At 36.6% G+C, this 14,816-nt stretch overlaps 1 protein-coding gene across 4 annotated transcripts in view; it reads left to right on the top strand.

The window, feature by feature from the left end:
- The window catches only part of GDPD4 (glycerophosphodiester phosphodiesterase domain containing 4), a 179,749-nt gene that overhangs the window by 21,965 nt on the left and 142,968 nt on the right, over positions 1-14,816 (top strand). For all 4 annotated transcript variants that reach the window (XM_086678387.1, XM_086678386.1, XM_086678388.1 and 1 more), the window contains exon 3: positions 686-789. In XM_086678387.1, the coding sequence (XP_086534513.1) occupies positions 686-789 (104 nt within the window). The remainder of the gene's footprint in view (positions 1-685; positions 790-14,816) is intronic.

Here is a 14,816-nt window from a genome sequence, read left to right as displayed (position 1 = left end):
CTCCATCCTGGCTTTAGGCTCAGAGATCTAGGCAGTGACCCTGCCACTTTTTGGGTGTGTGACCTTAAGTCAATTACTTTACCTCTCTGAGTTTTAGCTCTTCTGCAAAGTGAGGTTAACAATACCCAACTTATATGGCTGTTATTGAAATTTTAAGCAAATGAAAGTAGTTTGTGAAATTTCTAGCATTGTACTGGCACAAAGAAGCGACTCAAAAAAAGCCTTGTTTCCTAACCTGTCCTCTATCCCCCTAGTTTGGGTAGATAAGTGACTAAATGAACCAGTGAATGATGAGTGAATGAATTACTCAATGAATGAGTTACCAAACAAACACTTGGTAGATGAAGAGGTGGATAAATGCAAGATGGTTGTTAAGAAACAGTGACATTTAAGGAACTATGCTTGATATTGGCAGGAGAGAGGTGTGTAACAGAAGTTCCTTTCCCCTCAAAGAAGAAACTGTCCACCAAATACAAACATATAAGCATGTAATTGCAGTTAACTAATAAATGTTAGAAATAGGCTTATATAAAATTCCACAGGGGTAAAGAGAATACAGTGGTCACTCCAGCCTCCAGAGGGTAATGAGCTGCAACTATACAGACCTTTGACAAGTATATACAGATATTGGTGAGGTGACATGGATAAATGGATCTAATTTATACTTCTTTCTTTATCTTCCCAGAAAGAGAAGATATTTTTCCCATTTCTGATTATTTCATTTCTCTTGTCTGTGGTTTTGCTGTTCGTGTGGATAGAAACGTCAAATGAATACTTTGGCTTTGACTGGTGAGTTTCATGTTTTGTATTTTCATTTGGGTAGAGGCTCTTTTGTTTGCTGGCCACCAGAATTGAATCTCAGGCTGAAAAGATCTGGTGGCATAAGAGAGAGGGTGGACAAAATTGGGCTTTGCACAGCAGGTGGATAAGATGCCTAATGTTGGGATGGAGGAAGAATGCTCAGCACTCTCACTTACTATGTTTACCTTCCACCTGGGCTCACTCTCATATTTAGACCAAATCTGGCTCAGTGGGAAGCTTTCTCTGTTTTTCCAGTATCCCCAGTATTTATTCAGATGATTCCCTGACACCTTGTTCCTCAGTCTTTTGTCTGGGTTGTTGATGCCTACACTAGTTGGTCTTCATGATCTCTGTTCACCAACCCTCATGTCTCTGCCTTACCTCTGGCCTCTGCCTCTTCCTTCTGCCCTTAGGGAGCTTCCTAGAACTCTGAACACAGTAGCAGGTCCTTCTTGGTACCCTTTCATGGCCAGACTCTTCATCCTGGACTCCTCCCAGCTCTTCCAGTTTCTCTGGCTTGATGGTTGCAGATCTTACCCATTATTTGGTATTTCGGGGAGAAAGGGGTATCTGTTTGGATATGAGGCTTTTTAAAAAAATGGAATACTGTTTAGTTTTACCTTTGTAGAAGTAAAATATGGTTTGTTTCAAACGCAGAAAATTAGAAAATATAAAAATTGGTTTAGTCTTATTCTTGAGTGACAGTCACTTCTTGGTATATTTTCCAGCCTTTTTTTCTACGCTTATTTTTATATTATTGCGCTCATACCATACGTATATATAATTTTGTTTTGCCTTTTCACTTACAATTATATTTTGACTAATTATTAAAAACTGAAAATTAAAAAAAATTTTTTAACGTTTATTTATTTTTGAGACAGAGAGAGACAAGGCATGAACGGGGGAGGGTCAGAGAGAGGGAGATACAGAATCTGAAACAGGCTCCAGGCTCCAAGCTGTCAGCACAGAGCCCGACACGGGGCTTGAATTCACTGACCGTGAGATCATGACCTGAGCCGAAGTCGGAAGCTCAACCGACTGAGCCACCCACGTGCCCCCAAAACAGAATATCATTTAAGATGATTTTAAAATATTTCATGACATGAAGATGCTATAATATACTTAACCACTTTTTATTGTTGTGCATTAGGAGTGTTTCCAATTTTCTTGTTTTTTATAAAATAAGAGTGCAGAGAAAGCTTTGTATTCTGACTTAGATCTTAGAATAGAGTCCCACAAGCAGCATCACTAAGTCAAGAAGAATAGACACTTGTAAAATTCATTATGCCTATTGCTGAAGTGCTTTCTCAAAAGGTGGTAGTGATTGTTATTCACAACAGAAGTATATGAGAGTTTCTATTTTAACCTGCCATTGACAGCACTAGCTATTCTTATTTTGAATAATTTTTATTAATTTTCTATATAGAATTTGTTTTGTTTTAATTTAATCATTGATTAAGTGTTAAAACTAGTTTAATTTATATTCTTTTTAGTTTTCTTCCCTTGCCTATTATTTTGTGGGATCTTTAGTGAGTTTTCTTATCAGTTTACATGCTGTCTTTATTTATGGATCAGTTCTAAGTTATTAAAAAGCACTTGGAATACAAAAATGTTTCATTTCTTGTACTCAGAAAATTTTCCCCAGTTAAAAAAAATTTTTAATGAGATATAATTGACATATAACATTTTATTAGTTTCAGATGTACAATATTATGATTTGATATTTGTGTATATGCAAAATGACCACCATATTAAATTTAGTTAACATACATCGTTTAACCCATCGTTAAAAATTCTAGTTTAAATTTAAACTAGCTTAAATTAAAAAATTTTTTTGTAATGGAAACATTTAAGATATAGTCTCTTAATAACTTTCAAATATATAATATAGTATCATTAATTACAGTCCCTATGCTGTACATTACATCAAGACTTTATATATATATAACTGGAAGTTTGCACCTTTTTGTCCACCTTCACCCTCACCCCCTGTCTGGAAATCACCAATCTGTTTTCTGTATCTGTACATTTAGTTTAGGATTTTTTTTGTTGTTGTTGTTAAGATTTCATATAAATGAAAACATATGGTATTTGTCTTTCTCTGTCTGACTTACTCACTTAGCATAATGCCCTCAACGACCATCCAGGTTGTCACAATGACAAGATTTCCTCTTTTTTTATGGCTAAATAATATCTATCTGTCTGTCTGTCTGTCTGTCCACACACACACACACACACACACACACACACACACACACACACACCACATATTCTTTCTCCATTCATCCACCAGTAGACACTTAGATTGTTTCCATGTCTTGGCTATTGTAAATAACACTGCAATGAATATGGGGGTTATATATCTTTTCAAGTTAGTGTTTTCATTTCTTTTGGATAAATACCCAGGAGTGGAATCACTGGGTCATATGGTAGCTCTATTCTTAATTTTTTTTTTAATTTTAATGTTTTTTTAAATTTATTTTTGAGAGAGAGAGAGAGAGACAGAGCGCAAGTCGGGGAAGGGAAGAGAGAGAGTGAGACAGAATCTGAAGCAGGCTCCAGGCTCTCAGCTGTTAGCACAGAGCCCAGTGTGGGGCTTGAACTTGAGAACTGTGAGACCATGACCCGAGCCAAAGTCAGACACTTAACTGACTGAGCCACCCAGGTGGCTCTCTATTCTTAATTTTTTGAGGAACCTTCATACTGTTTTCCACAGTTAACTGTACCAATTTATATCCCCACCAACAGTACACAGGTTCTCCTTTCTCTACATCCTCACCAACACTTTTTTTTGAGGTATAATTGATGCTCAACATTATATTAGTTTTAGATGTACAGTTATTTCATATTTGTATATCTTGCAAAATGATCACCACATAAGTCTAGTTAACATCTGTCATAGTTGCAAATATTTTTTTCTTATGATGAGAACTTTTAAGATTTACTCTCTTAGCAATTGTCAAATGTACAATACAGTATTATTAACTATAGTTACCATGCTGTGTATCCCTATGACTCACTTATTTTACAACTGGAATTTGTACCTCTTGACTCCCTTCACCCATTTTGCCTACCTACCATGCTCTGCCTCTGGCAGCCACCAATCTGTTCTCTGTATCTATGAGGCTGGTTTTTGTTTTTTGTTTTGTTTTGTTTTGTTTTTAGATTACACATATAAATGAGACCATATAGTATTCATCTTTCTGTGACTTACTTCACTTAGCATAAATACCCTCAAGGTCTATCCATGTTGTTGCAAGTAGCAAGATTTTATTCTTTTTTAATGGGTGAATAATACTCCATTGTATATATATATACCACATTTTTCTTTATTAATACATTGATGGACACTTAGGTTGTTTTCATATTTGGCTATTATGAATAATGCTGCATTGCACGTGGGGGTGCATATATCTTCTTGACTTAGTGTTTTTATTTTCTTTGGATAAATACCCCAAAGTGGAATTGGTAGGTCATATGGTTAGTTTCATTTAAAATTTTTTGAGGAACCTCCATACTGTTTTCTATAGTGGCTGCACCAGTTTACATTCATACCAACAGTGCACAAAGGTTCCCCTTTCTCCACATCCTCACTAACATTTGTTATTTCTTGGCTTCTTGGTAATAGCCATTCTAACAGTTGTCAAGTGATAGCTTATTGTGGTTTTGATTTGCATTTCCCTGATGATTAGTGGTGTAGTTTTGGCCTGAATGTCTTCTTTGGAAAAATGTCTGTTCAGATCCTCTGCCCATTTGTAAACTGGGTTGTTTATTTGCTATTGAGTTGTAGGAGTTCTTTAAATATTTTGGGTATTAACTGCTTAATCAGATGTATGATTTGCAAATATTTTCTTTCTTTTGGTAGGTTGCCTTTTCATTTTGTTGATGGTTTCCTTTGCTGTGCAGAAGCTTTTTAGTTTGATGTAGTCCCACTTGTTTATTTTTAAAATCTTTTAGGCCCGTTTTCACTATGACTTATTTTTAAAGTTCTTGTGCTTTTAGTTTATCTTTCTGTCTTCTGCCTTCCTCTTTTTTTAAAAAATATAATTTAGCACCCAGTGCTCATCCCAACAAGTGTCTTCCTCAGTGCCCATCACCCACTTTTCCCTCTCCCCCACCCTCCATCAACCCTCAGTTTGTTTTCATTATCCAACAGTCTCTTATGGTTTGCCTCCCTCCCTCTCTGTAACTTTTTTTCCCCCTTCCCCTCCCCCATGGTCTTCTGTTAAGTTTCTCAAGATCCACATATGAGTGAAAACATATGATGTCTGTCTTTCTCTGACTTATTTCACTTAGCATAATACTCTCCACTTCCATCCATGTTGCTGCAAATGGCCAGATTTCATTCTTTCTCATTGCCAAGTAGTATTCCATTGTATATATAAACCACATCTTCTTTATCCATTCATCAGTTGATGGACATTTAGGCTGTTTCCATAATTTGGCTGTTGTTGAAAGTGCTGCCATAAACATTGGGGTACATGTGCCTATGTATCAGCACTCATGCCTTCCTCTTCCCTACCTGCTCTCTCTCTCGTGAGTACCAGTGTGATATCATATTTTAGTTTGATTTTTTGGACTTTATTTGGAAAATTATTAGAAAATGATTATAGATTCACAGGAAGTTGAAAAGAAAATACAAGGAGGTCCCATGCAACATTTACCTAGCTTCACCCAGTATTAACATCTTGTAAAACTATTATATAATATTAAAACCAGAAAATTGACAATCAGATGGAGCTTATTCAGATTTCATTTGGATTGACTTTTAAAATAACCAATTACATTTGATAAGCATCAGTTATGATCACAATAAAGGTTGAAATTTACCTCATGCATGTATTTTAGCATGGGTCTGTGTATGAATTTGTGTGTATTCATTCTTTGTGCATGTGCACATACGTGCTTCTATGTGTGCGTGCGTGTGTGTGTGTGCGTGTGTGTGTGTGTGTGAGAGAGAGAGAGAGAGAGAGAGCGAGCAAACTCTGGCTGGACCCATTTCATGAGACTGTTTTGAGGGGCAAATGGGAGAATCTCATGTAAATACTGTTCATAAACTGTAAAATAATAAAGAAAAAGTATTGTAGTAGACTTCTAATCTTTCTCTTAGGGAAAAAGTTTCATTAGTAGTGTACACAGAGAGTAGGTGGAGCCTACTTACCCATAAAAGGAGGGGTATGTGGGGGGGGTTTAGTATCTAGTAGTCTCAGCAGAATCCCATTTAAAGATGTAGACTCACAGAGTCAGAAGGGACCTTGGGGCCAACTGTTCCAGTTTTCTACACGGTAAACATATTTTTAAATAATCTTTCCAGGTGGTCTTCTAATTTCTGATTAAAACTTCAAGTGGTGGGCACGTACACTTTTATGTTTCAGTCTTTCCCTATTTATAGAGCTCTAAGTTTTTAAGAGCTCTTTATTATAATAAGCTGAAACCTGCCTTCCCTGTGACTTTTACTCACTGGTCTTGGTTCTGCCATCTAGCACCTCATACAGTGAAGGACAACTGAAGACAGCCATCATTCCCCTAAATATTCTCTTCTCTATCCTAAACAACTCAAGCATTTCTTTAACATATTCATCGTATATGAGATGTTCATCTCTGGATGAGCTTATTCTTCACAAGAATGGAACCAGGATTGGAGCACAGTGGGATGTGAACTGGACCAATCCTCTTCCATGCCTATATACAATTTTGCATTAATAGCCCCTACATTCATATTAACATATTTCCCTCCATCTTGTCCCATATTCCTCTTTTGTTCTATCCACTGGGTTTTTTTTTTTTTTGGTTTGTTTTATCGATGTATAGTTGACACACATTAGTTTCAAGTGTACAATATAGTGACTTGACAATTCTGTATGATGTGCTCACTGCAAGTATAGCTACCATCTGTCATCATATGATGCTATTACAATACCATTGACTGTATTCCCTTTGCTATAACTTCTATGGACCTGCTGATCTGTATGTCCTCTTTGGAAAAATGTCTGTTTAGATCCTCTGCCCATTTATAATTGGATTATTTATTTGCTTTTGAATTGTATGAGTTCTTTGTGTGTACTGGATATTAACTCCTTAATCAGGTATATGTTTTGCAAGTATTTTCTCCCTTTCAATAGGTTGCCTTTTTATTTTGATGAAAGTGAAATCTGGAGAATGGCTTCCTTTGCTAGGCAGAGGCTTTTTCGTTTGATGTAGTCCCACTTGCTTGTTTTGTTGCCTTTGTTTTTGGTGTCAAATCCAAAAAATCATCACCGAGATGGATGTCAAGGAGCTTACTGCTTATGTTTTATTCTAGGAGTTTTATGATTTCAAGTTTTATATTAAAATCTTTAATAATCCATTTGAGTTGATCTTTGTGTATGGTATAGCAGAGTGGTCCAGTTTTATTCTTTGCCATGTGGCTGTCCAGTTTTCCCAACACTGCTCATTGAAGAGACTGCTCTTTTCCCATTGTACATTCTTGGTTTTTGGCTTCTTTGCCATAAATTAATTGACCTTATTACATGGTTTTATTTCTGGGCTCTTTATTCTGTTCCACTGATCTATGTGTCTATTTTTTAATGCCAAAACCATACTGTTTTGATTACTGTGGCTTTGTAATACAGTTTGAAATCAAGGAGTGTCATGCCTCCAGCTTTGTTCTTTCTCCAGATTGCTCTGGCTATTGAAGGTCTTTTGTGGTTCCTTAAAAATTTTAGGATTGTTTTCTATGAAAAATGCCTTTGAAATTTTGATAAGGATTGAACAATCTGTAGGTGACTTTGGGTAATATGGAAATTTTAATAACATTCTTCCAATCATGAACATGAGATATCTTTCCATTTATTTGTGTCTTCACTTTCTTTCCTCAGTGTCTTATCTTTTTCAGTACATAGACCTTCACCTCCTTGGTTAAATTTATTCCTAAGTATTTTATTGTTGATACTAATGTAAATAGGATTTTTTCCTTATTTCTTTTACAGGTAACTCATTATTAGTGTACAGTAATGCCATTAATTTTTGTGTGGTGATTTTGTATTTGTTAATTTGTTAATTATATTTAACTGTTTTTTGGTGGAGTCTAGGATTTTCTGTATATAAAATTATGTAATCTGCAAGTAGACACAGTCGTACTTCTTCCTTTCCGATTCTGATGCCTTTTATTTCTTTTCTTGCCTGATTGCTCTGGCTAGGACTTCCAGTACTATGTTGAATAGGAGTAGTGAGAGTGTGCACTCTTGTCTTGTTCTTGATCTTTGAGGAAAAGCTTTCAACCTTTCACAGTTGAGTGAGATACTCACTATGGGCTTGTCATATGTGTCCTTTATTATGTGGAAGTATATTCTTCCTATAATTTATTTGTTGAGAGTTTTTTTTTCTTTTCAAGTTTTATCAATGTTTTTTTTTTTTTTGTTTTGTTTTGTTTTTTTATTTTTGGGACAGAGAGAGATAGAGCATGAACGGGGGAGGGGCAGAGAGAGAGGGAGACACAGAATCGGAAACAGGCTCCAGGCTCCGAGCCATCAGCCCAGAGCCCAACGCGGGGCTCGAACTCACGGACCGTGAGATTGTGACCTGGCTGAAGTCGGACGCTCAACCGACTGCGCCACCCAGGCGCCCCTCTTTTCAAGTTTTAAATTCCAGTTAGCATACAGTGTAAATTTAGTTTCAGGTGTAGAATTTAGTGATTTAATACTTCCATACAATGGTGCTCATCACAAGTACCCTCCTTAATCCCTACAACCTATTTAATCCATTCCCCTCCCCCTCCTCCCTGGTAACCATTGGTTTATTTTCTATAGTTAAGAGTTTGTTTCTCCGTTTTCCCACTCAGAATTTTTATCATGAGAATTTTTATCATGAGTAGGTGTTGAATTTTGTTAAGTGCTCTTTTTTCATCTATGGAGATGATCATATGATTTTTGTCTTTCATCCTATTAATGTAATGTATCACATTTATTGATTTGTATATGTTGAACCATCCTTGCATCACTGGGATGAATCTCACTTGATCATGGTATATGATCTTTTTAATGTGCTATTGAATCTGGCTTGCTAATATTTTGTTTAAAAATTTTTTTAATTTTAATGTTTATTTTAGAGAGAAAGAGAGAGCACAAGTGAGGAAGGGGCAGAGAGAGAGGGAGACACAGAATCTGAAGCAGGTTCCAGGTTCCGAGCCGTTCGACATGGGGCTCAAACCCACGAACTGTGAGATCACGACCTGAGCTGATGTCGGAGGCTCAACCGACTGAGCCACCCAGGCGACCCATGGCTTGCTAATATTTTGTTATGAATTTTTGCATCTATATTCATCAGGGATATCAGCCTGCAGTTTTCTTTTCTTGTAGTGCCCTTATCTGGCTTTGATATCAGGGTAATTCTGGCTTTGTAAAATGAGTTTGGGAGTGTTTTCCCTCTTCAGTTTTGGGAAGAGTTTGAGAAGGATCAGTATTAATTCTTTAAATATTTGGTAAAATTCACTAGGGAAGCAGTCTTGGTCCCAAGATTTTCGTTGTTGGAAGGTTTTTGATTACTAATTCAGCCTCCTCATTCAATATTGATCTGTTCAGATTTTCTATTTCTTCATGATTCATTTTGGTAGGTTGTATGTTTCTAGGAATTTATCCATTTCTTCTAGGCTGTCTAGTTTGTTGACATATAGTTGTTCGTAGCAGTTTCTTACAATCATTTTCATTTCTGTGGTATTGATTGGAATGTCTCCCTTTTCATTATAATTTTATTTATTTGGGTCCTCGCTTTCTTCCTTGGTTAGTCTCGCTAAAGGTTTGTTGATTTTACCTTTTCAAAGATTCAACTTTTAGCTTTGTTCATCTTTTCTGTTGTTTGCCTGCTCTCAGTTTTATTCATTTACCAAATAAATTGGCCCTTGAATGAAGAGAAGGCCTTGCAGAAGGACTTTGCTACATGACCAAAAGTATTTCTTCCTTCTGTCAGTCTTCTTCCTAGTTTTTCCCCCAAAGACTCTCTGGCCATTTACCAAGGTGGTTGTGCATTGGGGTTGTACTTTCGGGGAATTAATGGACACTGACACTGAACTGACATGAATTTCTGGAGCTGTAAAAACACCACTGTGATTCACTAGTCAGAGTAAGGCTTTCTTTTTTTGGATGTTAGGTAACAGATGGCAATTGGCTCAGGTCCATTTATTTATTTATTTATTTACATCCAAGTTTGTTAGCATATAGTGCTATAATGATTTCAGGAGTAGATTCCAATGATTCATCCCCTAGGTATAACACCCAGGGCTTATCCCAACAAGTGTCCTTCCTAGTGCCCCTTGCCCATTTAGCCCACCCCCGACCCACAACCCCTCCAGCAACCCTGTTTGTTCTCTGTATTTAATTCTCTTATATTTTGTCTCCCTCCTTGTTTTTATATTACTTTTGCATCCCTTCCCTTATGTTCATCTGTTTTGTATCTTAAATTCCACATATGAGTGAAGTCATATGATATTTGTCTTTCTCTGACTAATTTCACTTGGCATAATGCCCTCTAGTTCCATCCATGTAGTTGCAAATGGCAAGATTTCATTCCTTTTGATTCCCAAGTAATACTCCATGGTGTGTGTGTGTGTGTGTGTGTGTATGTGTGTGTGTGTGTGTGTGTGTATAGTGTATGTATGTATATACATATATATATGTATATATATATATATATACATATATATATATGTATATATATATATATATATATATATACATATATATATATATATGCATATGCCACATCTTCTTTATCCATTCATCCATTGATGGACATTTGTACTCTTTCCATACTTTAGCTATTATCCATAGCACTGCTATAAACCTTGGGGTGCATGTGCCCCTTTGAAACAACACACGTATATCCCTTGAATAATTACCTACTAGTGCAATTGCTGGGTTGTAGGGTAGTTCTGTTTTTAATTTTTTGAGGAACCTCCATACTGTTTTCCAGACTGGCTGTACCAGTTTGCATTTCCACCAGCAGTGCAAAAGAGATCCCCTTTATCCGCATCCTCGCCAACATCTGTTGTTGCCTGAGTTGTTAATGTTAGCCATTCTGACTGGTGTGAGGTGGTATCTCATTGTGGTTTTGATTTGTATTTCCCTGATGATGAGTGATGTTGAGCATTTTTTCATGTGTCTGTTAACCATCTGGATGTCTTCTTTGGAGATGTGTCTATGCATGTCTTTTGCCCATTTCTTCACTGGATTATTTGTATTTTGGGTGTTGAGTTTGATACGTTCTTTATAGATTTTGGATACTAACCCTTTATCTGATGTGTCATTTGCAAATATCTTCTCCCGTTCTGTTGGTTGCCTTTTAGTTTTGCTGATTATTTCCCTTGCTGTGCAGAATCTTTTCATTTTGATGAGGTCCCAACAGTTCATTTTTGCTTTTGTTTCCCTTGCCTCCAGAGACCTGTTGAGTAAGAAGTTGCTGAGGCCAAGGTCAAAGAGGTTTTTCCTGCTTTCTCCTCGAAGATTTTGATGGCTTCCTGTCTTACATTTAGATCTTTCATCCATTTTGAATTTATTTTTGTGTGTGGTATAAGAAAGTGGTCCAGGTTCATTCTTCTGCATGTCGCTGTCCAGTTTTTCCAGCACCACTTGCTGAAGAGACTTTTATTCCATTGGATATTCTTTCCTGCTTTGTCAAAGATTAGTTGGTCATACGCTTGTGGGTCCACTTTTGGGTTCTCTATTCTGTTCCATTGATCTCAGTGTCTGTTTTTGTGTCAGTACCATACTGTCTTGATGATTACAGCTTTGTAATACAGCTTGAAGCCCAGGATTATGATGCCTCCAGCTTTGGTTGGTTTTCTTTTTCAGGATTGCTTTGGCTGTTCGGGGTCTTTTGGTATGGTCTTTGGTGTATGGTTCCATACACGTTTTAGGATTGTTTGTTCTAGCTCTGTGAAGAATGCTGGTGTTATTTTGATAGGGATTGCATTGAATATGTAGATTGCTTTGTGTAGTATTGACATTTTAACAATATTTGTTCTTCCTATCCAGGAGCATGGAATCTTTTTCCATTTTTTTGTGTCTTCTTCAATTTCTTTCATAAGCTTTCTATAGTTTTCAGTGTATAGATTTTTCACCTCTGTGGTTTATTCCTAGGTATCTTACGGTTTTTGTTGCAATTGTAAATGGGATAGATTCCTTGATTTGTCTTTCTGTTGCTTCATTGTTGGTATATAGGAATGCAACTGATTTCTGTGCATTGATTTTATTTTTTGAATATACTTTATTGTCGAATTGGCTTACATATAACACCCAGTGCTCATCCCAAGTGCCCTCCTCAATGCCCATCACCCATTTTCCCCTCTCCTCCACTCCCCATCAACCCTCAGTTTGTTCTTTGTATTTAAGTTGCTTATGGTTTGCCTCCTTCCCTCTCTGTTTATAACTATTTTTCCCCTTACCCTCCCCCATGGTCTTCTGTTAAGTTCCTCAAGATCCACATATGAGTGAAAACATATGATATCTGTCCTTCTCTGACTGACTTATTTCACTTAGCATAATACCCTCCAGTTCCATCCATGTTGCTGCAAATGGCCAGATTTCATTCTTCTCACTGCCAAGTAGTATTCCATTGTGTATATAAACCACATTTTCTTTATCCATTCATCAGTTGATGCACATTTAGGCTGTTTCCATAATTTGGCTATTGTTGAAAGCACTGCTATAAACATTGGGGTATATGTGCCACTATGCATCAGCACTCCTGTATCCCTCGGGTAAATTCCTAGTAGTTTTATTGCTGAGTCATAGGGTAGTTCTATTTTTAATTTTTTGAGGAACCTCCACACTTTTCCAGAGTGGCTACTGTGCATTGATTTTAAATCCTATAACTTTGCTGAATTCATGGATCAGTTGTAGCAATTTTTTGGTAGAATCTTTTGGGTTTTCCGTATAGAGTATCATGTTGTCTGTGAAGAGTGAAACTTTGACTTCCTCCTTGCTGATTTGAATGCCTTTTATTTCTTTGTGTTGTCTGATTTCTGAGGCTAAACTTCCAATACTATGTTGAAGAACAGTGGCGAGAGTGGACATCCCTGTCATGTTCCTTATCTTAGGGGTAAAGCTCTTCAGTTTTTCCCCATTGAGGTTGATATTAGTGGTGGGTCTTTCATATATGGCTTTTATGGTCTTGAGGTATGATCCTGCTATCCCTACATTCTTAAAGGCTTTTATCAAGAAAGGATGCTATATTTTGTCAGATGCTTTCTCTGCATCTGTGGAGAGGATCATTTGGTTCTTGTTCTTTCTTTTATTGATGTGATGAATCACGTTAATTATTTTGCGGATATTGAACCAGCCCTGCATCCCAGGTATAAATCCCACTTGGTAATGGTGAATAGTTCTTTTAATGTATTTTTGGATCTGGTCAGCTAGTATCTTGTTGAGGACTTTTGCATCCATGTTCATCAGGGAAATTGGTCTGTAGTTCTTTTTTAGTGGGGTCTTTGGTTTTGGAATCAAGGTAATGCTGGCTTCATAAAATGAATTTGGAAGTTTTCCTTCCATTTCTATTTTTTGGAACAGCTTCAAAAGAATAGGCATTAACTATTCTTTAAATGTTTTGTAGAATTCCCCTGAAAAGCCATCCGGCTCTGAACTCGTTTTTTGGCAGATTTTTGATTACTAATTTGATTTCTTTACTAGTTGTGGGTCTGTTCAGATTTTCTATTTGCTCCTGTTTCAGTTTTGGTAGTTTATATGTTTCTAGGAATTTGTCCATTTCTTCCAGATTGCCCATTTTATTGGCATATAATTGCTCATTCTCTTATTGTTTGTGTTTCTGCTGTGTTGGTTGTGATCTCTCCTCTTTCATTCTTGATTTTATTTGGGTCCTTTCCTTTTCCTTTTTGAGCAAACTGGCCAGGTGTTTATCAATTTTGTTAATTTTTTCAAAGAACCAGCTCCTGGTTTCATTGATCTGTTCTGGGTTTTTTTGTTTTTTGTTTTTTGGGGTTTTATTTTGGTTTTGATAGCATTGATTTCTGCCCTAATCTTTATTATTTCCCATCTTCTGCTTGTTTTGGGTTTTATTTGCTGTTCTTTTCCCAGCTCTGCAAGGTGTAAGGTTAGGTTGTGTATCTGAGACCTTTCTTCCTTCTTTAGGAAGGTCTGGATTGCTATATACTTCCCTCTTAATTACTGCCTTTGCTGCGTCCCAGAGGTTTTGGGCTGTGGTTTTATCATTTTCATTGGCTTCCATGTACTTTTAAATTTCCTCTTTAACGTCTTGGTTGGCACATTCATTCTTTAGTAGGATTCATTCTGTAGTCTTGAAGTATTTGTTATCTTTCCAAATTGTTTCTTGTGGTTGATATCAAGTTTCATAGTGTTGTGGTCTGAAAATATGCATGGTATGATCTCACTCTTTTTGTACTTGTTGAGGGCTGATTTGTGTCCCAATATGTGGTGTATTCTGGAGAATGTTCCATGTGTACTGGAGAAGAATGTATATTCGCTGCTTTAGGATGAAATGTTCTGAATACATCTGTCAAGTCCATCCGGTCTAGTGTGTCATTCAAAGCCATTGTTTCCTTGTTGATTTTCTGTTTAGATGATCTGTCCATTGCTGTAAGTGGGGTGTTGAAGTGAGCTTCTGTATGTTTGTGATTAATTGATTTATATATTTGGGTGTCATCACATTTGGAGCATAAATGTTTACAACTATTAGATCTTCTTGGTGGCTAGATCCCTTAATTATGATATAATGCCTGTCTTCATCTCTTGTTACAGTTTTTATTTTAAAATCTAGATTGTCTGATATAAGTATGGCTACTCCAGCTTTCTTTTGGTGACTATTAGCATGATAGATGGTTTTCCATCCCCTTACTTTCAATCTGAAGGTGTCTTTAGGTCTAAAGTGGGTCTCTTGTAAACAGCATATAGATGGATCTTGTTTTCTTATCCATTCTGTTACCCTATGTCTTTTGATTGATCTTTAATCCATTGACATTTAAAGTGAGTACTGACAGATATAAATTTATTGACATTATGTTGCCCGCA

The sequence above is a fragment of the Puma concolor genome, chromosome D1, assembly GCF_028749965.1.
Source record: "Puma concolor isolate L17-30 chromosome D1, mPumCon1.1.hap2, whole genome shotgun sequence".
In the NCBI taxonomy this organism is placed as follows: domain Eukaryota; kingdom Metazoa; phylum Chordata; class Mammalia; order Carnivora; family Felidae; genus Puma; species Puma concolor.
The sequence above is the reverse complement of the archived record's forward strand: the minus strand, read 5'-3'. Positions and strand labels throughout refer to the sequence as shown.